This window comes from Cyprinus carpio, chromosome B11 (assembly GCF_018340385.1).
Source record: "Cyprinus carpio isolate SPL01 chromosome B11, ASM1834038v1, whole genome shotgun sequence".
Classification (NCBI taxonomy): Eukaryota; Metazoa; Chordata; class Actinopteri; order Cypriniformes; family Cyprinidae; genus Cyprinus; species Cyprinus carpio.
In genome coordinates, this window is record NC_056607.1 from 17,233,753 (window position 1) to 17,261,511 (window position 27,759).

The 27,759-nt window shown below is 37.3% G+C and overlaps 2 protein-coding genes across 2 annotated transcripts in view; both read left to right on the forward strand.

The window, feature by feature from the left end:
* The window catches only part of LOC109054809 (MAP kinase-activated protein kinase 2), a 29,706-nt gene extending 13,167 nt beyond the window's left edge, over positions 1 to 16,539 (forward strand). Inside the window, exons 2-10 of the mRNA XM_042734269.1 lie at positions 7,073 to 7,212; positions 13,220 to 13,284; positions 13,394 to 13,473; positions 13,554 to 13,680; positions 13,761 to 13,836; positions 13,970 to 14,094; positions 14,197 to 14,282; positions 14,395 to 14,475; positions 14,605 to 16,539. Of these exons, the coding sequence (XP_042590203.1) occupies positions 7,073 to 7,212; positions 13,220 to 13,284; positions 13,394 to 13,473; positions 13,554 to 13,680; positions 13,761 to 13,836; positions 13,970 to 14,094; positions 14,197 to 14,282; positions 14,395 to 14,475; positions 14,605 to 14,754 (930 nt within the window). The 3' untranslated portion in view covers positions 14,755 to 16,539. The remainder of the gene's footprint in view (positions 1 to 7,072; positions 7,213 to 13,219; positions 13,285 to 13,393; positions 13,474 to 13,553; positions 13,681 to 13,760; positions 13,837 to 13,969; positions 14,095 to 14,196; positions 14,283 to 14,394; positions 14,476 to 14,604) is intronic.
* A 9,319-nt stretch (positions 16,540 to 25,858) lies between these two features.
* On the forward strand, positions 25,859 to 27,007 carry LOC109076799 (vegetative cell wall protein gp1-like). Its single transcript, XM_019092453.2, has 2 exons — positions 25,859 to 25,918; positions 26,012 to 27,007. The coding sequence occupies exons 1-2, from the start codon at positions 25,859 to 25,861 to the stop codon at positions 26,765 to 26,767; spliced, it is 816 nt and encodes a 271-aa protein (XP_018947998.2). The 3' UTR covers positions 26,768 to 27,007.
* Positions 27,008 to 27,759: the final 752 nt, after the last annotated feature.

Consider the following 27,759-nt stretch of genomic DNA (forward strand, 5'->3'; position numbering starts at 1 on the left):
CAGTTCTGAACAAATAAGAAGACTTTTTTTATTGTTGTTATATGTCATAGACAAAGCTCCTTTTGAGTTAAGTCAGAGGGGTCAGTGGCAGATGTCTTTAATCAGATCAAGACATTTTGACACAAACATGTTTACTCTGACATGTGGATGGCCAGTCATCACAATGAGCAATGGTCTGGCATCACACACACGTATCCCAAACACATACTCTGGCACAAAGAGCGGTTAATACTAAAGTAAGATAGTAAGTAGCTTGCAGGCTGTTTTGTCCTCAGTCCCTAAACAGAAGCAGGTGGAAGATGCTGGCCCTCCACCTCCAGCCCTCCCTCCCCACCCTCGAAACCTCTCACCCCGCTCTTTTGTGTGCGTGTGGAGGGGATCTTTTGTACTGGGCCTCAGGAAGGTGAATGGGCCACATCTGCTATTCTCCCACTGAGCGGGTGAAAGCAAAACTCTGATAACAGATGGACATGATTTTCTTGAAGATCCACCGGTATTAAAAGAGTGGAGATAAAAGAGAAGTTTTCAAGGCTCCTTTTTCAACTCAACACTTTCGTTCATTTTAAGTGAACTTGTCTCTTTATAGTGTAAATAGTGTATATATAATTAACTGAACACAGATGTGAAAATTTGACAAACATGTAGCAAATGAAGCTTTCTATGAATTGATGTGTGCATTGGCACAATAATGTTGTTTTACTGTAATGCTGTGTTAATGTTCCTGTAACAAACCTTAGGATAAATTAATACAGAACTTTTATTTTTGAGTAAACTATCCCTCTACATGCACTTTAAAATTTTGATTTCAGTTGGTCTAAAGCAAATTTAATCTATTTAAGATGCAATTTAAGCACTTTGTCTGAAAGACAAATATAACATTTAATTCTTCAATTACACTTTTGTGTATTTTGAGAGACTGTAGTATACGAAAACCAGCTTTTTCTTTATTATAACTGTTCTTGTAAACACATTTAGTAAGCATACAGTTTATTGCAGGTGTTTGTGTGATTCATAAAACTGAACTTGAATGGTTTTGTAAGCGAAAGCAGTTTTGATTTAGAACCTTTAATTTCTGTTATCATGATGACTTCTTTGCATGTTTTTCCCATACATTGTGCCCCTATGCCACCGTGGGTGTCATATTTGTTTGCGTTTGTATATTTTGAAGTCTTAGCAGGTTGTTGTTTATTGTCAGGACATTAGCAGGATATCAAGGGTGCTTTGGGGTTTGCCAGTGAAATTGGAGCACTCGGCCCCGCCTCATGTTTCTTTGGAGAAAACCAACACCCTCCCCCTCTCACACAACACCACACGTGACGCCGTCCCTTTCTATCCCCTTCACATGCAAAACAAAGCTCGTGCCACCTGCCATATGTCCCTTCCTCCCTGTCACTCACAGTTATCCACAGCAGATTTGTTAATGACATTTAATGTCTTAAAGTCACTACAGTCTAATATAGATGTTCCAGTTGCATTCAGGCCGGGCAGGTGGCTGCCCAAATCTGTTCCTGTGACGCAAGCTGCATGTACCTAGTGTACTTTCAGACCCTTTATGCCACAGTTTCATTCAGAGTTCCCTTATTTACACATTCACAGTATGCACACTCTTTAACCTTACTCAGAATAACAGTGCAATCCAAAGTTCTGGTGTAACAAATGATTTAACTTTCAGGCGGCAGATAAACGTCTTTGTTTCATTTTATTTTGATTTACATTTTTGATAGCAAAGGAGTGCTTTTCTTTCATTTTAATATTTACCAATGGTTGTATCACTTTATAAGCAGCCCTCTACAAGTAAATCTATGATTAAATCACTCACATGTGTGACTAAATTTTCACTCTGAGCAACTAAATGATGTCTTATATTAGCCAGTGGCTGATAAATTCTCAGATTTTACTTGCCAGTGTGTGAGTTGGAGGCTAATTGTAAGTTTAGCACAGATATATTTTCACTCGTCCCCGTTTTGATTTCAGCGGATCACAACCTGATTAATATTCATGAATCCAGTAGCTCATTAATCCTTACGTTGTACGTTTTATACTATTCTTATTAGTAGAATTGTATTATTAATAAAATGTATTATTATTTTTATAATTATTTTTATCATCTTATCAGTATATGATAGTTTCCCCCTTTTTTTTTTTTTTTAAACAGAAACACTGAATGACCAAAAAAGCATCACCTCCAGTCCCAAATTCAGTTAAAATGTCTCTGCATTCATACATGGTTACCAAGATTTAAATGTAATTACTAAAGTTGTATCATATAATAATACTTGTCTGACTGGTGTTAAGAGTGGACTTTCAGATATTTAAAAAGCTGTGCCAGTTTACAAACATATATATGTGTATGTATGTGAATATATATAAAGGGCTGTGCGATATGATGATATATATCGGATGGATGAAATAAGTCTCAAAATACATTGGTGTGGCAAAATACATTGTTTGCGATAATACTTTTTCATCATTTGGATGACTGCAAACACCACGGGGCGTGAAGGGGAAGCAGAACCAAGTGGAGAATGACCAACCAGGACAAAACGAGGAGCTCCTTTCTAGAGGGACTGCATCTGTAGCATGGGCATGCGTTTTTAAGCACTGCAGTTTTAAAACAACCGATTTTAAGCCGTTGAAATACACAAACAACAGAGCTATATGCGTGCGCCGTCTCTGTTTCTGTTTGAGAGGAACACACCGTTTTTTTGCCACTTTATTGGCTTTGAACGTTTACATAAACATACTTATATGCGTCAGAATCCTCATCTTTGAAGGTATCCTCAAACACAGTGATTTAGGTATTAAGAGAGAGTAAACAGCTGAAAAAAAAAAAATGCATATGTAACAGTATATTGCAGGGATAGCCAACATCCTGGATTGCTGCTGTCCTGCAGAGTTTAGCTCTCTTAAGGCCCGTTCACACCAAGGACAATAACTATAAAGATAACGATAAAGATATAGTTCTAAAAATCGTTTTCTGTATTAAAGAACAGCAGCGTCCACACCACAACTATAACGATAAAGACAAAGAAAAAGATATCGTTGGAATCACTTTCAAAACGATTTTTGTTTTTCCAGCTGATGAACGATAAAAAATTGACAGCCAATCAGAATCCATCCTGCTGTAACGAGCTCGAGAATTTAAAGCGCCAGACGAGCGTGCGCTTTATCGTTCGCTGGTGTGGACGCTAATATCGTTATCTTTATAGTTATCTTTATAGTTATCGTTTTTGGTGTGAACAGGCCTTTACCCTAATCAAACACACCTGAACGAGCTAATCAAGGTCTTCAGGATTACTAAAGCTACAGACAAATGCGGGCTTTTTTTCAGGTTTGGAGCTAAACTCTCCCACTGCTCTTGGCTAAATCACTTTTGTAACTTTAATAAGAAGAAATTAAATAATAATAATAATAATAATGATATTTTATATATATATATGTATGTAATCTATACTTAAAACACATAAATTCTATCTAGCTATCAATCTATGATAGATAGATAGATAGATAGATAGATAGATAGATAGATATAAGTAACACAGTGAAGACTAATTTACACAATGTCTGTAGCGTTTCTTATTTATTGTAGTTTTTTGTCCTATTGCTTGGAATTAGTTTCTTATCCTTATTTAATCACTGTTTATCTTCAGTGAGCTTGAGGGTTTTTTGTCTCTCTTTTTAGGCTTGTATTAGTTTGATATTGACATTGGTGACAAGGATTATGAAAATTCTATGGTATCAAAGATTTTAATATCCAAAAAACCTTTAAAGAAAAAAACAAAATAAAAAAACATATTGTGATTATATATAGTTATATATATATATATATATAATATATACCGTGATATAAAATTAGTTATATCATGGTATAAGATTTTGGTCATAGCACCCACCCGATCTGGCAGAATCCAATCATAGAACATAGAACAGACCTAAATACAATACCCTGAGTGTTTTCACACCTGCCACAACTTCTTGTCATCTTGTTCTTCTTTCATAATGTTGGCATGGATTATGTCTGGGAAATGTTACAAGGTCTACAGTTACTGAAAAACAGCCCCATGTGGTGATTTCTGGTTGGTCCAGGAAATGGATCTTTACTGAACTCTGTCAGACAGGAGAGCCACATAGTGTCTTTCCCCCGATCACTCCTCCTACTTACTTATAGTATATATATATATATATATATATATATATATATATATATATATATATATATATATATATAGTTTAAGTTTATAAACTTGTCACTTTTACTGGATCTTGCATTACATCAGGAAAATGATATGATGTCCATTGCTAGTTACTTATCTGTATAACTATTTATTAATGTACATTACCTGTCAAAAGTTTAGAATCATTAAGATTTTTTAAAACTTTTCTTATGGTCACCAAGGCTGCATTTATTTGATCAAAAATATGGGAAAAAGTGTTATTGTGAAATAAAATAACAATTTAAAAGAACAATTTTCTATTTTAATAGATTTAAAAAATTGATTTATTCCTTTGATTTAAGCTGAATTTTCAGCATCATTACTCCAATCTTCAGTGTCAAATAATCCTTCAGAAATCATTCTAATCTGTTGATTTGGTGCTCAAACATTTTTTTTTCTTATCAATATAAAATATTAACGGAACCTTGGTGAGCAAAAGAGACTTCTTTCAAAAATTTTAATCTGAATGATTCAGAAATTTTGACTGGTAGTTTATGTTTGAATAAATCCTCCAATGGTGTTAAATAATAAAACATTGTTTGCAGTCATTAGTGTTCATTTTTTTTTCAAGGGTTTGTTGCAGCCAGCAAAATGATTACATCTCTGCAATGGTTTGAAATAGAAGAATACTAGTCGTTAGAAAGAACGCTGAAGCCTTCCTGTCTACTTGAGTGGATAAAGCTTGTGTTTCTTGGTCAAAGTGATTTTAAAATGATGGAATTCCATAAATGCCATTATTAATCTTTCTCACCCATTTTAATTACATTTTTTCCCATTCATTTTAAATGTTTGTGTTGTGTGACATAATTTGAAACTGCATGCATCATATCTAAAAATTTGGTTTTAAAGGTATTGTAGCCTGTCAAACTGCTTGGATCATGTCAGGTAATGTCATCCACCCTTTTCCACATCAAATCAATCACTGAGTGGAACTAGACCTTGGTATATGTGAGTAGACTTTTTAAAATGAGAGGTTATCCCATCTGTGATTTAAAATGCCATCAAATGTCAAAACATTTAATAAACCCTATTATGGTATTTGAAATGACAGTAAGTCAAGTAGAAGTGGAGTGAAGTCCATCGCACTCCAGGCTACTAAATATTCTATGAAGATGAACAAAAAAACTCTTGTTCTGCTGAGCATTAGTGAAATGAAACATTACAGCTATCTGTCTGTGCTTGAGAACTAGAGGGCTTTGGTGAGAGAAGGCTTTGTGACTGCTACTGCCTGTTGTGCAGTGTGTGGGTGATGTGTCTATTTTCACAGAAGGGTTTTTACATGCTACATATATTTATTTCCATTTTAATTTACATTTGTGATAACCAATCCTCTCACATCAGACAAGTAGGTCTGAATCATACCTGTATACATGGTGGGCAAGCAAATGAAGGTTCGCATGGTTTTGCTCTGCCAAATAAGCTGTTTAGCCCCCTGTAGGCCGGTGTGAGAATATAAGGTTTCACAGGCATGATGTGGGCGGTGTGCAAAAGCAGGAATCCCGAGACCTCTAAGCTGGCTATCTGGACAAGCGAGAATGTCTGCCTTTTGAAACCACTTCCCTGAAGGGATTCTTTCCGCTACTTGTCATACATAACTGTGTGCTGCAGTACAACATGCCTTAATGGTGGCCAACTGCTTATGTGTTCTCATGATGGAATAAACTTTAGAGGTTCCAAAGCTGTCTTATGTTTAATAATTTTAAGCTTTTTTTTATTTTTGTCAATGTCCTGTATCCCAGTGATCTTTTGCTTAAATCAGGTGCTTTTGTCTGAATGGACAAGCGTGTCACTCCGTAGTTTTCTTTATTATAAGAAGTATCCTGTTTCTGCTCTCATGGAGTATTTAGGCCCTAAATCTCTCCCTATTATCCTAAAAGCAGAAGAAAAGAGAGAAAGTCCCTGTTCTTTACACTCCAAATTCCTCTTTCAGTGATTTAAAAGAAGGTGGTATTCAGTTAGCTTTGCGGCTGGACTGTATGTTCTGTTATCAGTGATGTTTCAGTCATTTTTAGGATTGGGAGTCTATATTTGACATTTTCAGTGATGTGATTGTTCTTAGCAGTCTTAAAACACGCACTAGTTTCCAGGCTCTGAAATGTAAGTTGGGAGTGTAACTGGATGTTCGTTTAGACAGTAGTATATTGTAAGAGGCCATCATTAAATATATATATGTGTGTATGTGTGTATAAATAAATAATATGAAGGACATTCATCTATTGTTACATGCTTTACATTTGGGCAAAACCATGGCTTAGTTGACTGCAGTGTATTATGTGTCGTCGTCGTATTATGTAGTGTTTAAAGGGATAGTTTACCCAAAAATTTAAATTCAGTTTAAAATATCATGCTGTAAGATAACTTGGACTAAACTGTATAATATAATGCATAAAATAAAAAATGCATGATGTTAGTATGACTATGTACCAAAAACATACTGTCCAGATCTTGATGTAATAAGGGGCGATTACCTGTAGGGGGAGGCAAAACTCCAGAAATCTGGTTGTTCTGCATTGTGACCTTGGTAGCAATAGGCAAGTATATATTACCTTCTTGTCTTTTTTTTCTCATATTTATAATTTTTGCATAATAAATATATATGCACCCAAAGGATTGCATTTCAATTTTGTTGTACTTGTACAATAACAATAAAGACATTCAATTCAAAAATATATATTATAATAAATATACATAAAGCACAAATAATATAAATTTGAGGAAAAATGGCAACAATCATAAATTGTTACACATCTCTATTGTTTTGTGCTTTCTTATTATTAATAAACATTTGTCACAAACTTCAGTTATGAATAATCGCTAAATAACTAAATAACTTGGTCTCCTTTTCATCCTCTCTTTAAATGCTTCATGACTGTCCCAAAGCTAGACGAGAGGTGGAGCTGCACTGGCGGGCATCATCATGTACCCATATCGTCAGGATTATTGACGTCTATGAGAATCTCTACCAAAACAGGAAGTGCCTTCTTATTGTAATGGAGTGGTGAGTCATCAGTTTTATCATCGTTTCATTAGAGATGAAAATGTCCTATTTTTGGCCCATTTCTATATTTCACTTCCTTTTTAGATAACTTTCCATTTATAAGCAACTTAGAATTCTGTGAATATGAATGCTCCATTCATAAACAGTTAACCTAGAGCAACCCTAGATTAGGTTCTTTACTCCATTGTAAATGCTGATCAGCATTATGATCAGGCATCATCTTTATTTCCTAGATCATACCAACTTGCAATTTTTGCTGTTGTAGCCCTTATTCTTAAAGGGGGGTACAATGCTGTTTCATTCAGAGTTGGTCACACTGTTAAAGAGTTGGATTCTCATGCTAAGCATGGCCAAGGGTTCAAAAAAATAGTTTTTTTTTTATTTTATTTTTTTTAATCGTGGCCCAGTTCGACGCTGGATTTGCACATCTTGATACTGAAAGATGGAGCGGTCCCAGCTATAAAAGATCCCGGTCACGATTCAGAACTGCAGACGGTAAGTGAAATGGCATCAAAAAGCATGTTCTCTATTATAGATCAGTGATCAAAAGTATTTTTTGTTGGCATTCGGCGCTCAAGTGCTCCACCCACGGCGCGCCTTCAGGAGTTCAGCTTTTTCAGGAGAGAATCGTAAAGCTGTATCTTTCTTTTATAAATATGATAAAACTAAAGACTTCTTGGAGATATGAAGGATGCAGTACTGCTCGATAGTAGAGGTGGAACGGTTCAACTTTTTCACAGTTCGGTTTGTATCATGGTTTCAGAGTTTCAGTATGGTTTGGTATGTGCTGTGTTTATGGAAAAACTATACTTTCGAATAAAAATAAAGAAAATAAGAATATTCTATCTAACTACAAGCAACAGCACAAATAAATACAAAAGAGTAAAGATACAAATAAAATAAACATTTTTTTTTAGGTAGGTCTAGCATTAGTTTTTAGGCACAGAAATTGAATAAAGTATTTGACTGTATAAATTAAAGATTAATCTTTATCCAAGTTACAAAAGCTATCCAATCAAAAGCAGTGAGTTATTTATTTGTTGTTGCTGTTCAATTAATATTAAGACTGTCACTTTAAGAGAATGCACTGATACAGTGCACTGATACAGTACGTTGAGCCGGCTATGTCTGCTATAGGAAACTTACCAAGATGGACATTTTGACATAATTTTTATGTGAATTTGTCCATAAAAACACAATATTATTATTATATTTTTTTTTTTCCTCTCATCACTGTTGTTGTAATGTACTGGGAAGCCAGAATGCGCTGCCATCAACAGAAACATACATTAGCCAAACCCTGTTTTTTTACGTGTTATTTATAAGAAACCATATTACAGATGCGTTGTCAGATTTAAGTTAAACCGCGGCCCTAGTGCGTGCCGAACCGTGTATGGACAATCGAACGGTTCAATAATTTTTTTTTTGCAAACCATCCAACCCCCAAGATTAACTTGAGATTGGGTGAAACTGTTATTGTTATGCCCCCTTTAACCGTCTATTAAGAGAACAGAATGCCGAGTTGATGTTATGTTTCATTAGTAACATTTGGCCATTTAGAGTTTAAGTAGACATTTCTTGAGCAATATGACTTGACATTTGCAGTGCACCCAGCATTGTGTCTGATTGTGTCCTGAATTGCATTGTCATGAAAACCTTGATTCATTTAGTTACTCTTTCTGCACAGCCCCTTAACTCATTTGTAATGTTTTGCTGAGGTTTCAGTGCCTCATCTGTGTAAATAGTTTACCAGCAGGTGTTTAGAGGTTTGTTACGGTAAACACTCATACACCTATGTGCCCCTTTTCATGTTTGAGTAAATTCAGAAGTCCCCTGTCTGATGACGTACCTTCTAATGTGGTGACCTCTCCTTCATATAAACTAGATGTAGTTGCATAACCAGATGCCGTTGTTTCCCACACTTGTAACATGTATGCTAGCTGGTACCATCCTTCTCTGCTTACCACCATTGTGTGCTCCTCTGCAAGGCAGTTGGACCTCGGTTGCTTCATTGGGACGGTCCCTGCTGTAATCAAAATGCAAGTTCTTGTATAATGACACAAAATAATAATGTTTTGGTTAAGTCTGCAATAGACTACTTAAATTGCAGACTACTGATATGATTATTTAAAAGACTTCAGAGAAAAGAGAATGGCAATGCTGTGAAAGTGGAAAGTGTTTTAGTATGTTTTCACATATGGTACATCAACATTTATAGATCTATTTTATTTTTTTTTTTTTTAGATCTGTCAGTCAGTTCAGTCAGAGAATTCTGAGTTAGCTGAAACATTCAAAGAGACTTGCCAACTCTAACACAGTTTTGTTTTTGAAATTTAAACTAGAGACGTTATTAAAACTTCTTTATGTTCTTGAAGCCTTGGAAAGTGTTGTATGCATTAAAATCATTGCAATATTCTGAATGTAGCTTAATTCTATATTATTGCCTTCGTGAAATTTCCACAAGTTGATTTTTTTTTTTGTATATACTATTTATACAGTGATAATGTGATTGCCGAAAAAATTCTTACATCAAAATGTAATTTTCTGCAAAAATATATAGTCATGATATATTTCCTTATCGTTAAAATAAAATTACTCATATACTCACACAACTGAATAAGATATAAGATTTTTGCCGTATTGCCCACCTCAATTGTGAATATTCAATATATATTGCCCAGACTGTGCACTAAATGCATATATGTATCATTTCAGAACACCATCTTGTCTAGTTTCAACATGATTTGGCATGATCAGCATGATCTGAAATGCATGCTTTCACTGAAAACATCAAAGTGATGTGCTTGTGACATCTCCATTCAGGTGTTTGATCTTGAAGTCACACACTTTTATTGTATCAGATATGATGATGTTTGGATCAGAAATCACACATCTTTTTCCATTTCTTTGATTTGATAGTTCTCTTGGTCTCACGTATGCGCTGACTCACACATTTTCTTTACTGCCTGTTTGTAGGAAGTCACTGTGTTTGTCACCACTGTTGTTTACCAGCAGATGTGAGCTTATGTGAATTTTTGAGGTTTTTAGGGTGAGAATTCTTAAAGCTTAGAATTTTTAACATTTTTATTTCGTTGTTTACTTTTTGTTTTTAATCGTTTTACTCATCAGAGATTATGCACATAGGGATAGACCAGGATGAAATACTAGATGTTTAATGAGATGTTTAATGACAGCTTCTTGAAAGGTTTGTAGAATGTTGATGACATGCTGTGTTTTAGCATGCCAAGTATCAGCTTTTTAAATCCTTTTCTGAGACATTTTCTCTCTTAAAGGGATGGTTCACCCAAAATTTTGTCATTAATTACTCACCCTCATTTCGTTCCAATCCCATAAGACCTTTATCTTTTGGAACACAAATTAAGATATTTTTAATGAAATCCAAGAGCTTTCTGACTCTGCAGTCTTTATTTTTGTTTTCTTTGTGCACAAAAAGTATTCATGTAGCTCCAGAAAATTACAGCTGTCACATGGACTGTAGTAATGATGTCCTTACTACCTTTCTGGGCTTGGGAACATTTCAATTGCGTTGCTGTCTATCCCTATGCTGTCTAGTTGTCATTAAAAATATCTTAATTTGTTTTCCGAAGATGAAGGTCTTACAGGTTTGGAATGACATGAGGGTGAGTAATTAATAACTTTCTGGGTGAACTATCCCTTTGAAGTGGTAATTCACTGCTGTCAAGATGTAATTTTAATCAAACTTTTTGGGCAATTGGTGCTACATGAGAAAACTGTGGAAAATGGGCTGCGGTGTTCTGTTTGCCTGAAACTTTAAAATCGATAATGAACTTGCCTCTATGTCGACCCAACTTTCTGTGGGCAGGAATACAAAAATGCAGAAATTTGATCTGTAATTTTTAACAAAAGCCCTGAAGCAGTCAAAAATCCGCCGGATGCCCCTTAGATGTAAATTCACTACCAATTCAATAAAAAAAAATTGACACTGACTATCAGTGTCTTGAAAACTGACAGTTTCGTGTTATAAAAGGTTACCAATCTTTTTAGCGGAACTAATTTTGTGGAAGGTCAACCAGATGCATAGTGTGGAGTTTGGTTACACCCTTGTGTTCTCCAGAAATTGAGTTTGAAAGTGTCTTAATCTAAATATACTAAAGAACAGAGAAGAGACAACTCTGTGTTTCTACTTGAGCTCTCCTTCCTGTACATTTCCACATGTGTTCTCCAGAAATTTTGAGTTTGAAAAGTTCTCTAAATGTACTAAAGAATAGAGAGGAGGCAACTCTGTTTCTGTATATTTCCACATTTCTGCACAATTAATTTGAGCCATTTTTACTCTTTGCATGTCACAGATGCTCTTTGTTTGATAGGTGCAAAAATAAATCCATACATTGCTTTAATTCTGCTTTACAGTCCATTGTTTCCTTACAAGCACAATATTGTTTCATGGATGACGCAAGATTTCATGCATCATTTTGATGTAAGAGACTCATAGGGAAGTGTAGTGTTTCTTTAGAAACCGTTGATCCTCTGTTAGGACGGAAATGTGTGTGTGTGTGTGAGGAGCTTCCAGACATGAGTGATCGTGTGGTATCAGTGGCTCATTGGGGTATCATTAACATCTTATAGATTCATCTATATGTAACTGCTGATAGTCATAATGCAAATATTAAAATAAGCTGGCTGAAGGTCTATCATAGATTGCAGAAGATCATGAATAGATTACAAGAAATCAGGCCAGACACATCCAGCTACTCATCACGCAGGAAACAGAATCTACAGGTCATCAGAACTGAGTGTGTAGCTGGTGATGGAAACGGAAAATGGCAACACTGATGTTCAGCTTCAAATATGGCTTTTCTAAGAAATATTAAACATAGAAATGATGGTGCAACCCAACCCTTCTGTGGGGCTTGGGTGTTTAGTACCATAAATCACATGCTTTTGAAATTTCAGCACCTAAGCTTAACACCTTTTTTTTTTTTTTTTTTTTTTTTTTTGGCACATTCAGCTATATGTCGAATGGATGGGACACAAAGCGTCTTGAGGTTTAGTGAGACTGAAAGCAGTAAAACGTGATGTGGTTGTTCATAGCCCCTGTCTCATATGCTTTCTCAGTCAAACTCTTACTGTGTTTTCTTCTTCTGTCAGTCCTTTGATGATTTCACCTGAAACTGCAATTCTACATGAGCTGAGGAAATGAAACTCGTCTTGCACGCTGTGGCCCATAGTGGAGATGTGAAAACAGCATGATTCTTCACATTTACATAGATGTACACGGTTATCAGCAGTTTGCACCCTCTTTCACAAATTATCATGCTTATCATTACAATAACGGATGTGCTAGAAGCATGCCAAGTACACCAAGTGCTTTTCAAGTCCAACGATCAATTATTTAATAATTGAGTCCAATTGTCTTGCGCAGATCCCTCTTTTACCCATCCCTCTTTTACACCCCCCCCCCCCTCCCCCCCCCCGCCCCGCCCATCTTCCTCTTTTCTGCTGAGAGACAGACAGTCTATCTAAGCCCACTGACCCAGTTTCTCGCAACTGGCAAGTTTTCAAGAAATGGAGATCACACGACTTGCACACCTAGCAGTGGTTTGCTATAATCGGAAATGATAACCACAATGATGACATGGGGACAAAGGTGAAAAGATCCCCCCTTGATGTGTGTGGTTAAGTTGTATGCATTTGAACAAAATAATTTTTTGTGCGTTTCAGCACGTATACATTTGAACTATCAGTGCTTTTAGAGGAAACACTGCTATAGCTTCCTGACGCCATTTCTATTTCAAATCCACTGTTGTACATTCAGCCAAATGTGTTGGTTCTTATAATAATAATAACAAAAATAGTAGTAGTAGTAAATGGCCTTATTTAGTAATAACATCTTGCACTTTTCACTTAACTATGTCTTAATATTATTACATAATAGCTTAATATCTTATTTTTTCCCCCACTAATATGACGTTACTTCAGTTATTTTGTGATATGTCAGCTGATTTTTGCTTTGTTTGTTTTGAAGCATGGATGGTGGTGAGCTGTTCAGTCGGATTCAGGACAGAGGGGACCAGGCATTTACTGAAAGAGGTAACAGCATTGTCTACTCTCTTATAAAGTATATATAAACATGTTTAAGAATGCCAAAATAATAAATAGACCCATTTGCCACAATACCTAATTTAATATTTTTTTTCAGAGGCTTCTGATATCATGAAGAGTATAGGAGAGGCCATTCAGTATTTACATGCAATAAACATCGCACACCGAGACGTCAAGGTAATATTCTTACGACGACGAAATTGTTTTTGCCTTCACTGTTTTCTTAACTGAATATGCCTGAAAATTTAATTTTGCAGCCAGAGAACCTCTTATATACCTCTAAAAGGCCCAACGCCCTTCTAAAACTGACAGACTTTGGGTTTGCAAAAGAGACAACCTCACACAACTCTCTGGCCACCCCTTGCTATACTCCTTATTATGTTGGTAAGAATATCAGAATGATCAATAATCAGGATGGCCATTTGATCCCATTTTTAAGTATTTTCATATTTTTCATGTTATAGCCCCAGAGGTTCTTGGTCCAGAAAAGTATGACAAGTCCTGTGACATGTGGTCTTTGGGTGTCATCATGTATATTCTGTAAGTGAATCTGTCTCATATGTTGTGCATACGCCATTTTTCTCTGTCTAGACCTCTATTTAAATGGGTTTTGCCACTCTTGACCTAGTGAAGTGTCTGATATAGCTCAACTCTCCCTTCATTCAACTTCCAGGCTCTGTGGTTACCCACCTTTCTATTCCAACCACGGATTGGCTATATCCCCTGGTATGAAAAAACGAATCCGCATGGGCCAGTATGAGTTTCCAAATCCCGAATGGTCAGAAGTTTCAGAGGAAGGTAAAGAAACTGTTCTTAGAATGCTGTTATTAAAGTCATTTGTTTTGCATGTTTCGAAGAATGATTATAGATTAGAGTGACTTACTATTCCTATTTTTGTAGCCAAGCATCTCATCAGAACATTACTGAAAACTGAGCCGACACAAAGGATGACCATCACAGAGTTTATGAACCACCCCTGGATCAATGTGAGTAAATATAAATATTATTTTATGGATTCTGTGTTGATCTAGACAAATGGCTTTCTTTTGTACTTTATATTTGGGTTACTATGTTATATGGTTATTTATGTGGCTATAGCAATCAATGGAGGTGCCACAGACGCCCCTACACACCAGCCGTGTTTTGAAGGAAGAGAAAGACACATGGGAGGATGTCAAGGTGAGGCCTCCCACAAAAAAAAAAGTCTTCTCAGAACTCAGAAAGAGTCTCCTGCATGCTTTTTGCAGTCACTGCACCTCAGATCCATATCTTCATTCTGTTTGATGCTGTTATGTCTCTGTTCCACAGGAAGAAATGACTAGTGCCTTGGCAACAATGAGAGTTGACTATGAGCAGATTAAAATCAAGAGGATTGAAGACTCGTCCAATCCACTGCTGATGAAAAGGAGAAAGAAAACCAACAATACAGCTGCTGAAAACGAGACACCTGCTTGCTAAGGACATATTTGTTCTGTTGCACGTGCACACACATTTTACACCCATACATCAGCTGAAAAGGTTGAATTAAGGAAGCAATAACAAAAAAGTGAAAGTAAGGTGTGTTTTTTTTTTTTTTTTTTTAGTATTTCTTTTTAATCACTCAGTATCTGTAACTAATACACCAATTTGCTACCAAAAGAAAGGGTCTGTACAATTATGGTACAAGACTGAGTTGTGAAGCGGCTGACGTCCAGTAATTTGTTCTCAAGTACTGTTTTTCACAGGGTGTTTAGTGGGGTAATCAGAATGCCAAGTTAGTTACCATTAGCATTTTATTTTTCCTTTTCCTCTCCTTTTTTTAATCAAAAGCCATTGGAAAATGAATTCATGAGTTATACACATTTAACACTGTTTGTTTTAATGATGTTTTCATTCTGAGTTATGGGACAGCTCGTAAAATAAGTTGTCCTGTAATAGAATGATCAGTTTCCTTTCTTCTGCTTATGTTCTGAGAAGCCTATGCATAGTGCTAGTTTTCCTGTTTGTTCTTCATTATTATATTTGTCATTTATTTCTACACTTGAATGCTTTTACAGTAAAAGACAGTACTGGTGTCCAGATGAAAATGTATTTTTGAAATGACTCTGAATGTAGATGCGCTCTGTTCTTTACTGTGAAAATGTCTGTCAGTATTGTTCAGGGTCCTGTCAAGTAAAATACAATATCTTTTTTTTGTTTTTGGAGCTTTAGATCCAGTTAGCCTTATGTTGGTTTAAAACTGAGAGGAAAACAGCATATTGCCGTGCTTTCACACTGGTTTTGATTTAGGCTTACCATGGAAAGCCAGTCCAATGCATTGTTTCGGCCCTCTGCTTGCTGAATGATACGCTTATTTCACATCGTTTTGATTTGCCTTGAATTGATTCTATGCATATGTTTCCAACTAGTTTTTCCCTCAGAGATTTGTAAAGAATGTTAACCCATGCTCTGGCATTTCATTTTACAAATACCTGCTAAAAACAGTAGACACATTCTGCTGCTTTTAACCCATCACCTTGAACCGCAAAGCCCATTTGTATTTTCTTAAGTGTATAATGAATTAATGAATTCTGAAATGGGATCTTTGTGATGGTTCTACATGCATTAGCCGTCGACTGTACTCTTCATCATGCCAGTGCATTTTTTTTTTTGTTTGTGTTGTCTTTTCTATGCCTACCATGCAGTAAGTGTTTGAATGCACCTGTTGAGAGCAGCTTATAGGTACCAGGTGTTTGATAAGGAACAAAGAAATGCCCTCTTTGACTTAAGGCCTTGTGTTCTGGAAATGTTTAAGAGATACAGGGAATTCTACACATCCAGCAGACTGATTATTAGCTGCACTGATTCACTTATGCTGAAAGGTTGAATCTTGTTTTATTTTTTCTGTATAGTTTTTTAAAACTTCATATTTGTTGTGTGATTGATCCTCTTTTTAAGGATTTAATGCTCACAAAGTTGAACATGCGATGTCAGTATACTCCCAAGCAGCAGATATCTGCTAAATGATTTCAGTGCCCCTCTTGCAAATAACAGTTTCTGCCGTTTCTTTTTATATTACCACTTTGTAGGATCTTTTCCCTGTCTCATACATTTATTTCTCAAAGCAAAGATTACAATATCAACCAAGTTGAAAAACAGATTAGAATTCCCACAGAATTTTATACTAACGGGGAAAGGCAGATATGTGTCCCGTTTTTAGTATTTGACTGCTGTACTTATTTCTTGGTCTGTTTCAACTTTGGATTAAAACGTCTAAAACCCAAATGTCTGTGTCTCATTTAAACTTGTAGAATTATGATGAAACCAGCATTGTATTTACATAAGTATTTATGTGGAATGTGTTAATGTTCTCATACTAACTTGTCAAATACCTCTCTTTCACTTCATGAAACTGGTGATACATGTATATGATGTAATTCAGTTCTCTTCGTCTCAAACCAAGTAATAAAATGCAGTCTTATCATGAGATCTAATAATTATTTATTGTTAACTTCACCTTTTCTCATCCTGTTAACGATTCTCGCCCATTATGCTAATGGGAAAAAAAGAGATGAGTTAGATGTACTAATAAGCTCTGTAGTTGATGGGAAAAGATTACAAAGAAAAAAACAGAGTGCAAGAGAAAATTAAAAGCTAAGTGAAATTGAAGAGGCAATAGATAGACTTAGTTTTGTTTATGAACAGAGATGGGCGCAATTGCATCAAAAAGTATTTAATTACAAATACAAGTTCATCAAATGTATTTAATTAAAATACAAAAATACTGGTGTGAGAAATGTATTTAATTATAATACAAGTAATTTGCAATTTGACAAATGCAAACAGTATTTACAAGCAATCAAGTGCAAGAGACTGTCATTGCTTTCCTGTGCGTTCCCCTCCTTGAACATCTTATAAACAACATATTCTTTAACCCTAGGACAATATATGGATTAATTTTTTCTAATTTCGTTTACTTTAATACCATCAGGAATTTCTACACTATATTTTTATGTTTTTTTTTATAAGCATGTCAAAAATTAGGTAGTCCTGTGAAACTGTATCGTCATACCTCCTAATCCTACTCAAGAGGATGGCTCAAGCAATTTCACTGTTAACAGTAAAGATTAACTCCTGACAAATGCTGATATTTTGCTGTAGAATACAGAAACCATTGTTATTAGCGACACCGGGGGCCGTTATATGAACTGTGGTAACTTATTGCTCTTGCACACACTCCATAATAGGCCTAATGCGTGTGAGCAACGGCCAGTGTGATTCACCGACATCATGTCGACAGATGAGCTAGGTTCATTAAAATTACTCTGTAATGACAGTTTACCTTTGATTTTCCCAGCAAAACTGCCCTAAATCTTTCACGTAATAATTAGTCTACAGGGTTTCATTTTTCAAGTTTCATTACATGCTGTTCAGACATTTGCAATAATATTTAGTTTAATTTAATACTTGAAAATATTCAGTTTTTCTATAGAAACAAGTAACTAACTTTTGCCAAGCAAGCTATAGTCAATTGCTAGCAAGTTAAGTTCTAGAGCTGGTTTTATTTCTGTCCTGCAATAACATTCAGTGAGCAATATCTGATATATTTTAATACATACATAGTTTGCACCAAAACAGCTTCTTTAATTTTTCCCCCAGTTGGAAACATGAATGATTTAAAGGTTTATTTCACCCCAAAATGGAAATTCTGTCATTAATAACTCACCCTTGTGTCGTTTCACACCCGTTAGACCTTTGTTCCTCTTCCAAACACAAATGAAGATCTTAATGAAATCCGAGAGCTTTCCCTCCATAGGCTGCAACTCAGTTTACACGTTAAAATCCCAGAACGGTAGGAATGACATGGTTAAAGTATGTGACTTCAGTGGTTTAACCTCAATGTTATGAAGCAACATGAGTGCTTTGTTTGCACAATAAAACAGTTTACAACTTTATGAAAATATTGATCTACATTGTGCTCATGAGAGCATTAAACCCCATTTGTGTTGCAGTCATGCCATAGAAGACTTGCATTAACACAACACACATGAGTGTTTACCAGAGTGCCACAACATGTGTTTGGATAATATTTTCGGAAATAAAGTGGTAAATTATGTTTTTGTGTGTGTGTGTGTATGTGTGCATGTGTGTGTCTGTGTGTGTGTGTGTGTGTGTGTGTGTGTGTGTGTGTGTGTGTGTGTGTGTGTGTGTGTGCCAAAAAAGCACTCACATCACTTAATAAAATGGGATTAATGATTGTTATGACTTTTGGTTGAGGATCTAAGGGTATAATAGATAACATTTAGATTTGTAAATAATTTGGGTGTAGTGATGGTGGCAAGAAACCAAATGTCCAACAAAATTCTGCCAAAAACAGTGGAATTTATTATACAAACTTAAAAGGTTAAATAATATAGAATAAAGAAAAACAAAACAAAAAAAACAACAATATATATGTATATTACAAAAGGCGTAATAGCATAGCAACGGTGAGTTAACCAGTCAGCTGCAGAACCTGCACCCTGAGTAGCTGGTCACGTAACGTAATTCTCCTGAACCACGTATTAACAACCTCCTTGCTATTCTGGACAGCCCACTGAGTGCTGAGGCTTTTTAATGCAGTGTGAGGTGTTTTTTTCCCTCCAACCAACAACATCTGCCGAGGATCACTCCAGGGTAGCTTTTGTGCTCTCTCTCCTGACTGGGCGGGCTCGTGACTGGGGAATGGCAGTGTGGGAGTCAGAGGCAGATTGCTGTGAGCGATTTTCTTTGTTTAAGAAGGAGAGGATAAAGGTGTTCGAATGCTCCGTTTATGGACTTGAGGTGTCTCGACAAATGGCAACACTTCGCCTGCAAGGTCTGCTGCCAATTATGTAATCGAGTTCTGCACCCTAGCGCCCACTTGTGAGTGGAACGAGCCTGCTCACTTCTTGGGGGGCCTCTCTGGGGAGATAAGGGAGGAAATTCTCATGATCTGCCATCCCGCTTGGACCAGCTGGTTGAACTGGCCATCTGGATCGACAAGTGCTTTGAGACGCTTTTGAGCCACCGTTCCGGTGAATCTCACCATTTCTGGCAATCACCAAGAGACAATTTTATTTTAAATTTTTCGTTCCCCCCTGATGCCGTTTTAGGTTAACTCCGTACTGGTTAACTCAGCATAATCCTCAAATTAACTGAGTAGAAGGGACCATAATGTCTTGGAGCTTATCTTGTCATGTTAAGTGTCTTGTTTCAGCTGTGCCTGTCATGTCCTCTGTTTCTGTGTTACAGGAGGAACTCAGCAATTTATCTGGTGTCCCGAAGGAGTACCACAATCTGTGAGCAGTATTCAGTCGTTCCCGGGCTGCTTCTCTCCCTCACCATCGACCATATGACTGCAGCATTGATCTGGTCCCAGGTAGTACGCCACCTTGTGGTAAACTTAATTCCTTGTCCGCACCTGAATGCTAGGTGCTTAAGAATACCTTGCAGACTCACTGGCAGCTGGTACCATTGTAACCTTGTTCTCTCCCACTGGCGCAAGGTTTTTCTTTGTGAAAATTAAAGATGGTTCTATGCGTCCCTGCATAGATTATTGTGGGTTGAACAACATAACAGTTAAGAACCGGTACCCATTGCCACTTATGTTGTTGGCCTTCAAGATCTTGCAGGGAGCAAGGATTTTCATGAAATTAGATATTCGCAATGCATACCATTTGGTGCACATCAAGGAGGGAGATGAGTGGAAGACAGCTTTCAATACGCCCTTAAGCCACTTTGAATACCAGGTTCCACCGTTTGGGCTCGCCAATGCTCCAGCTGTTTTCCAAGCACTTGTGAACAATGTCCTTAAGGACATGCTCAGTTTCTTCGCGTTCGTGTACCTGGACGACATAAAAAAAAATTCATCCTCATCCTAGGAACACGTCCAGCACGTGTGTCGTGTGCTACAACGCCTGTTAGAGAATTGCCTTTTTGTTAAGGCCGGGAAGTATGTTTTTCATGCTGATTCGGTTACGTTTTTGCATTTTGTAATGTCTGCCGAGGTCATTAGCATGAATCCGGCTAAGGTGCACGCCATCATCGACTGGCCAATCCCTGACTCACGCACCGCTCTCCAAAGGTTTTTGGGGTTTGCAAACTTTTTTTGTCGCTTTATTTGGGATTTTAATCAAGTGGCCACCCCCTTACCGCCCTCACTTCGACCAAGTCCTATTTCTCTTGGTCCGAAGTGGCTCAAATAGCCTTTGACCGTCTTAAGAAATTATTTATGACCGCTCCTGTTCTTATCACTCCCGATACTACAAGATGCGTTTTATGTTGGTGTGGGAGAAGTGCTGTCGCAGCGCTCTCCACAGGATGATGGGGTCCACCCGTGCACTTTTTTTTTTCTCACCGTCTCTTGCCAGCAGAACGTAACTACGATGTAGGTAACCGCAAACTCCTGGCCATTTGGTTGGCATTAGGTGAGTGTCGCCATTGGCTTGAGGGGGCAGCCCATCCATTCGTTGTTTGAACTGATGACCGTAATCTTGAATATATTTGTTCGGCTAAGAGATTAAATGCTAGACAGGCACGCTGGGCTCTATTCTTTGCACGGTTCAACTTTACCATTTCCTACAGACCAGGCTCTAAGAATACTAAACCCGATGCGCTGCCTCGACAGTTCGGATCTTTGGAGGACGGCTCATCCACAGAGACTATCCTGCCCAATGGTTGTGTGGTCGGGTCGTGGTCATGTAGAGTCTACAGCAAGACCAGCATATTGAAAGCATCACTCAAGATGTCAGCTCTTACATTTCACAACCCAGATTCAGAAGAAGTGGATAAAGGGTCACTTAAATAAACCATAACTAGATTCTATTAGTTAAACTACATTTCTCGTAGACGAGGTACTTGTTGCGAAGCTATTTACTATCTTACATTTCTACACAGTTAAAGAAGGGCACAATATTTTATTTTTCCATGGCTGTTTATAATCAGAACAAACTATGTCCGATTCAGGAATAAAACACTCTTTTGAATCAGTTCTTTTGAATTAATCCATGAGCTCATAGGCTAGATATGTCTATAAATACTTGATTTTTTTTCTGCAATATTTTGTAACCTATTTTGGGTAAAAATAGGAATGTGATGGAGAGACTTTGAAATGGTCTACCATCACTGGTTTCACTGTTAATTTTTGTGCAAATGTTTTGGTTTATTCATTCTATTTAATTGTATGATTAATTGTATTTATTTAAACTCTTGTTTCTAGATCATGGGTATATAATAAGAGTCAAAGGCAAGAGTTTTTTATAAAAAAATGGTATGTTCCAATTTGGGGAGAGCGGGAAAAAAATGTGTATTTAAGATGGCCACCACTAGAAGTTAGGGATGGACGGATAGAGAGCTGTGACAAGATTGTTGTGTTGTGTAGCAAGGGAAACTCCAGCCTCAATGTTGTAGAGGGGAGTTGGTACTGTTTTTAGTACTTGCGGTTCTAGTTTTAGACTGTTTTTATTATAATCTTTGTTCATTTTCATTTCATGCATTTAGCAGAGACTTTTATCCAAAGCGACTTACAGTGCATTCAGGCTAACATTTATTTATTTATTTTTTTACCTAACATGTGTTCCCTGGGAATCGAACCCACAACCTTTTGCGCTGCTAACGCAATGCTCTACCACTGAGCCACAGGAACCCACTTGTCTGCTTGGGTTGTTATCACAATGAAAAGGGTGAAAATTTTGCAACACAACTTGTGTGCCTTGAGTCAAAATGAGTACCACTGTAATATTGAATGGTCATGGCATGAATGCCTCCTTCTATGATTCTGTGACAGTAATTGTGGATAAACGTGAAAAGCCCATTTCGATTCTAGCTAGCTGAGTCATGCCATCGTATAAGAAATTATTCATCTTCATGTTCTTAGTATACCACACCCAAAGGGAAATCACCCTTCCAGATTTACACTCCCACATCGCCCCCTGTTCACTCCCTAAACAGAGGCTGAAAATTGACTGTAAAAATGATTGACTATTAAAAAAAAAAAAAAAAAAAAAAAACATTGGTAAAGATATAGTTCCCCCCAAAAATAAACAAATTTTATGTAATTCCTCTCACTTTCATACGGAAGAGGATTAGGGCCAAGCAATAATAAAAAAATAAAATCATCTCGAGATTAAAAGTCATTATATTGCGAGATTAAACTCATTAAATTTCGAGAAAAAAGTCGAAATACAATCTTGAGAATAAACTCATTAAATATCGAGAATAAAGTCGTTGTGTTTCGAGATTAAACTCGTTAAATTTCGAGAAAAAAAGTCAAAATACAATTTTGAGAATAAACTCATTTAATATCGAGAATAAAGTCGTTGTGTTTTGAGATTAAACTCGTTAAATTTCGAGAAAAAAAAGTCGAAATACAATCTTGAGAATAAACTCATTAAATATCGAGAATAAAGTCGTTGTGTTTCAAGAAAAAAAACTCGTTAAATTTCGAGAAATATATTTTTTTTTATATCTTGAGAATAAACTCATTACATTACACGCCATTAATAGCAATGCTGTACGGTTTAAATTCATCATAGCTGTCCAAGTGCCAGAGTGCATTTGGGTGAAGCCAGCGATAACCTTGCATTTGTCCTCTGGTTGTCATTTCATGTTGGACAAAAGCGAGTAGCCTTCATCGCGCAAATTGGACTGATTTTTAATTCTAAAAAGACCTGGCCGCTTGCAAATTCTCTTTAAAGTTTGTGTGCTAATTATTATTGTGTCATAATTAGCTAAAGTTGATAGTATTTCTTTGTTACTGAAAGAAAGTCTAAAATATAGCTTGACTAAGTGATCCAACTCTGCCATGTCCTCTATAGGCTATGCAAATGAACACTGATCTAATGCGTTATTCTCTACATTTCATTTCGACTTTTTTTTCTCGAAACACAACGACTTTCTTCTCGAAATTAAATGAGTTTGTTCTCACGATTATTTCGACTATTTTTCTCGAAATTTAACGAGTTTTTTTCTCTAAACACAACAACTTTATTCTTGAAATTTAATGAGTTTATTCTCAAGACTGTATTTCGACTTTTTTTTCTCGAAATTTAACGAGTTTTTTCTCGAAACACAATGACTTTATTCTCGAAATTTAATGAGTTTATTCTCAAGATTGTATTTCGACTTTTTTTCTCGAAATTGAACGAGTTTAATCTCGCAATATAATGACTTTAATCTCGAGATGGTTTTATTTTTTTATTATTGCTTGGCCCTAATCCTCTTCCGTACTTTCATGTCAGTCCAAACCCATATAATTTACTTTTTTCTGCAGAACACAAAAAGACATTAAAAAAGTGGTTCACACCACTCAGAGAGATACAGCCCAATGCAACATCCAACCGAGTACAGTACATAATTTTTTCAGATATTCCAAGATATTCTGACAAAGATCATTTCAACATGTTTACTTGGCAAATCCAAATCCTGAACAAAACAAACAGACACTGAGGGGTAAAACAGTGAACAGACAAAACCTGAAAAATGCCATTTGCCAGCATCAGTGTGGTGCGAATTGGCCTTCAGAAATAAGAAAGTCATACAAAGTTTGGAATGGCATGAGGGTGAATAAATGAGTTGTCAGAGGACAGAATTCAGTAAGGAGACAGCTGTAGGGAAAAAGCTGTTCCTAAGTCTGCTGGTCCTTGTCCGGAGGCTCCTGAAGCGCCTCCCAGAGGGCAGGAGGTTAAACAGTCTATAGTCAGGGTGAGAGGAGTCTTTAAGAATGCTGCAAGCTCGACGTAGACAGCGTTTTCTCTGGATGTCCTCAATAGCAGGAAGTGTTGTCCCTGATATGCGTTGGGCAGTTTTCACCACCCTCTGCAGTGCCTTGCGATCAGCAACTGATCAGTTCGCATACCAGACTGTGATACAACTGGTCAGGATGTTCTCGATTGTACACCAGTAAAAGTTCAGCAGGATGGCTGAAGACAGCTGGTTCTTCTTCAGTGTCCTAAGGAAGAAGAGGCACTGGTGAACCTTCTTGACCAGGCTGGAGGTGTTTGTGGTACAGGACAGGTCCTCCGAGATGGTGGTTCACAGGAACTGGAAGCTGGAAACACGTTCAACAACCATCCCGTTAATGTGGATGGGGTCGTGTGTGCTTCCTTTTTTCTTCCTGAAGTCCACAATGAGCTCCTTTGTCTTACTGGTGTTAAGGAGCAGGTTGTTGTCAGTGCACAAAGAAGCTGAAGTACAGCTTCTTTGTAAACCTTTCTAATCCAGATAGCCATTTCCAGATTTTTTTTATTAATCTCTTTACAGACCTTTGAGATTTATCCCACCAACCCAATTTGGCAGTTGTGGATGATTATAGCGTTTTCCTTTCAGTATATAAAATAGCTTCAATATATTAGAACAGATTTTAAAGGGGTCTTAAAGGGTAAACTGAAAAACCAAAATTCAAAAAGATGTGGTTGATGATGTTGATCATTATCAGTTTCATTGTTGGTAAATGAACTCAAAGTGTTTTTATGTCAAACATTTTTGTAGGTATATGGCCAACTGAGAGAAAATGACTGCCAACGTACCAAACAGAATGTTAGTGATTGCCATCATATTTAACCTTTATGGACACATTTAAAAGTAGTCAGCATTTTACAAGGGTAGTGAACGAGGTTGTTTTAATTCTTATTTGGTTTTAAATGATGTGAATTAGGTAATTATTTAATTTCCAATGGAATGTAGAACTTAGGGGGAAAACATGGGACAGTAAGAGTCACAGTAAGAGTATTGGTAATGCTTTAGATTACAACTCGCAAAGAACTACATAAGTATACTGAATTTATGGTGTACGTTTCTGTAATTATAGTGTACCTATAAAGAACGTACGTGGGGTAACAACCAGATATGCAACCTGCAAAGAACTGTGTAAGTAAACTTAAGTTACAGCATACTTTTTTGTAATTATAGTGTAGCCTACCTCTGTGTAGGTTTAGGGGAATAATATGCAACGTTTGCGGAATAAAGGGTAAACAACCTGTAAAATTACAAATAATTTATATAAGTATTTTGAAACCTCTTCTAATATTATGTGCTATATATGGCATAAACAACAATCTTATGTTTGTGAATGATTTAGAAAGATTATTTTATTATGGTATTTTATTATAGGCCAAGGTATTTTTAACCTTAAATAAATTATATTTATTAAAGGAAACATGATGGAGTGTCACGTGTCATTTTCTGTTTAGTTCCTGTCTGTCCTTATTTGGTTCCTTTCCTGTTCTCATTATTAGTTAATCATCGTCCATTCTGTTCACCTGTATTGTATTAATCATCTCGTTTGCTCCTTAGTTTGCCTTCCTTTATAAGCCCTCTGTTTCTGTATCATCTTTGTCTTGGATTAATGTTAGATTAATAGTCTATGTGTGTTGAAGTTAATTAAATACCTGCTTTTCTTCTACTCCGTGTCGAGCACATTCTCTACAACCACGTACTGTGACAGAATTCGTGACCAGAACCGAAAGTGAGTGGCACCTTTTCCCCCCGTGTTTGTTTTCTACCTTTGAAAAGTGTTTTGTTTCTTCCTGTTCATTCCACTTGTTTCTCCCTGTCCCAAATGGAGGAATGAGCAAGGTTCATAAAAATGGCTCAGGCGAGCCCCGACCCGATCGTCTTCACGAGGGTGTTTGTGCCACTTGACCTGGTCAGTTCCCTCGAGGGGAAACCCTTATGACACTGTTCTGGCTCGGAATTATTTTCCATCATCCCACAGAGCTCCCAGACACCACAACCATGACTGGAAGGAGACAGACGACTGGAGAATCTCCGATCCCGATCCGGAACCCCTCCGCCGGCCGTTCCCAAGTCAAGTCAGCTGGCCGTTCTCGAGTCAAGTCAACCAGCTGTTCCCAATTCAAGCCCTCTGGCCAATCATGTGGCAACTCCACCGGCAGTGCCAGCTCCTGGAAAGCGCCTTGCTTTGCCTGCTCCTTCAGAGTGCCCTCCAGTGCCAGCACCTCGTAAGTGCTTCCCTGATCCCCAGTTAAGCCCAGGGAGGGCTCCTGATTCCGCGTTTAGCCCAGGGAGGGCTCCTGATACCTCGTTTAGCCCAGGAAGGGCTCCTGATCTCCAGTTGCACCCACGAAGGGCTCCCGATCCCCAATTACGCCCAGGGAGGGCTCCAGCCCCAGAGCTTGCTCCTCCAGAGCTCCCTCCGGTGCCTGCTCCTCATAAGTGCCTTCCAGAACGCCCTCAAATCCCCACTCCTCCAGAGCCCCCTCAAGAGCCCGCTCCTACAGAGTGCCCAGCCGATCCAGCTCCTCCTGAGGGACGCCCAGGATTCCTAGATTTCCCCAAGAAGATTTGTGTGGGGTGGGGGGCATATAATGAACTGAACTGCCTGCTCCGCCATGGCTCCTGGAGCTCCCTGATCCGACCCTGCAGGCTCTCTTTTTCTCCGACCTGTTCCTGTCCTGCATCAGCCTCCAGGGTGCATGCCCTCCCTCACCGATGTTACTGTTACGGTGCGGGATGCGCCTTCCGGGGGAGGTGATATCTGTCACATGTCAGTTTCTGTTTAGTTCCTGTCTGTCCTTATTTGGTTCTTTTCCTGTTCTCATTATGTAATTGTCCATTCTGTTCACCTTTGTTGTATTAATCATTTATTTGCTCCTTAGTTTGCCTTCCTTTATAAGCCCTGTTTCTGTATCATCTTTGTCTTGGATTAATGTTAGTTTAATGGTCTAAGTGTTTTGAAGCTAATTAAATACCTTCTTCTCTTATACTTCGTGTCGAGCGCATTCTCTACAACCACGTACTGTAACATGGAGATTACTGAACAACAAAACTGGACATCTAGTGAAATTAGTTAATGAGTTTCTACTATGATTTATAATTCACTACTTGCCTTGAAAAGCTTAAAAGCTTATTCGTCAATCTCAGCAACTTCCCAACACCACTATCACCAAATAACTTGATATGGCTGCATGATATACCATCAAAGTTCAATGCAGCTTAAAACAAGCTTACCTCTTTCGAGCTTTTTGCAGAAAAAAAAATACATGATACAACATTTGTATTTCAGTGGATGTATACTGTGGATAGTGTTTTTATACCCCCCCCCCCCCCCCAAAAAAAGGAGGGTTTCATTTGGCCATCGAACAATTAAATTAAAAGTAGTGCAATATTTTTCTCTGTAAATACTATACAAATATACACTTGTTTTGTGTTTAAGTCCAACTTGTTTCTCCCTTGTTTCTTGTAGTTACAGGGTAAATACAACATTTGCAGGCTGTAATTTAAAGTGGTGCTTGTTCCCTCCTTGTTCCATGTACGTAATTGCAGTGTAAATATAACATTTGCGGGCTGTAAATTAAAGTGGTGCTTTGTCCCCCCCACCCTTGTTTCATGTAGTTACAGGGTAAGTGGCTACAACAATTTGCTCTGAAATAATTGTTTATATAGTAGGTCATACATACATTATATATCAGGTAATATATCAATAAACATGGTGGACTGTTTTACATAATTCAAATACTGTTTGAA

Excerpts from the sequence above, each read along its gene's own strand:
- LOC109076799 (XM_019092453.2), top strand. The coding sequence starts at position 25,859 with ATGGCTCAGGCGAGCCCCGACCCGATCGTCTTCACGAGGGTGTTTGTG. Across the intron at positions 25,919-26,011 it reads TGTTTGTGCCACTTGACCTG|CTGGAAGGAGACAGACGACT; the intron begins GTCAGTTCCCTC and ends CCACAACCATGA.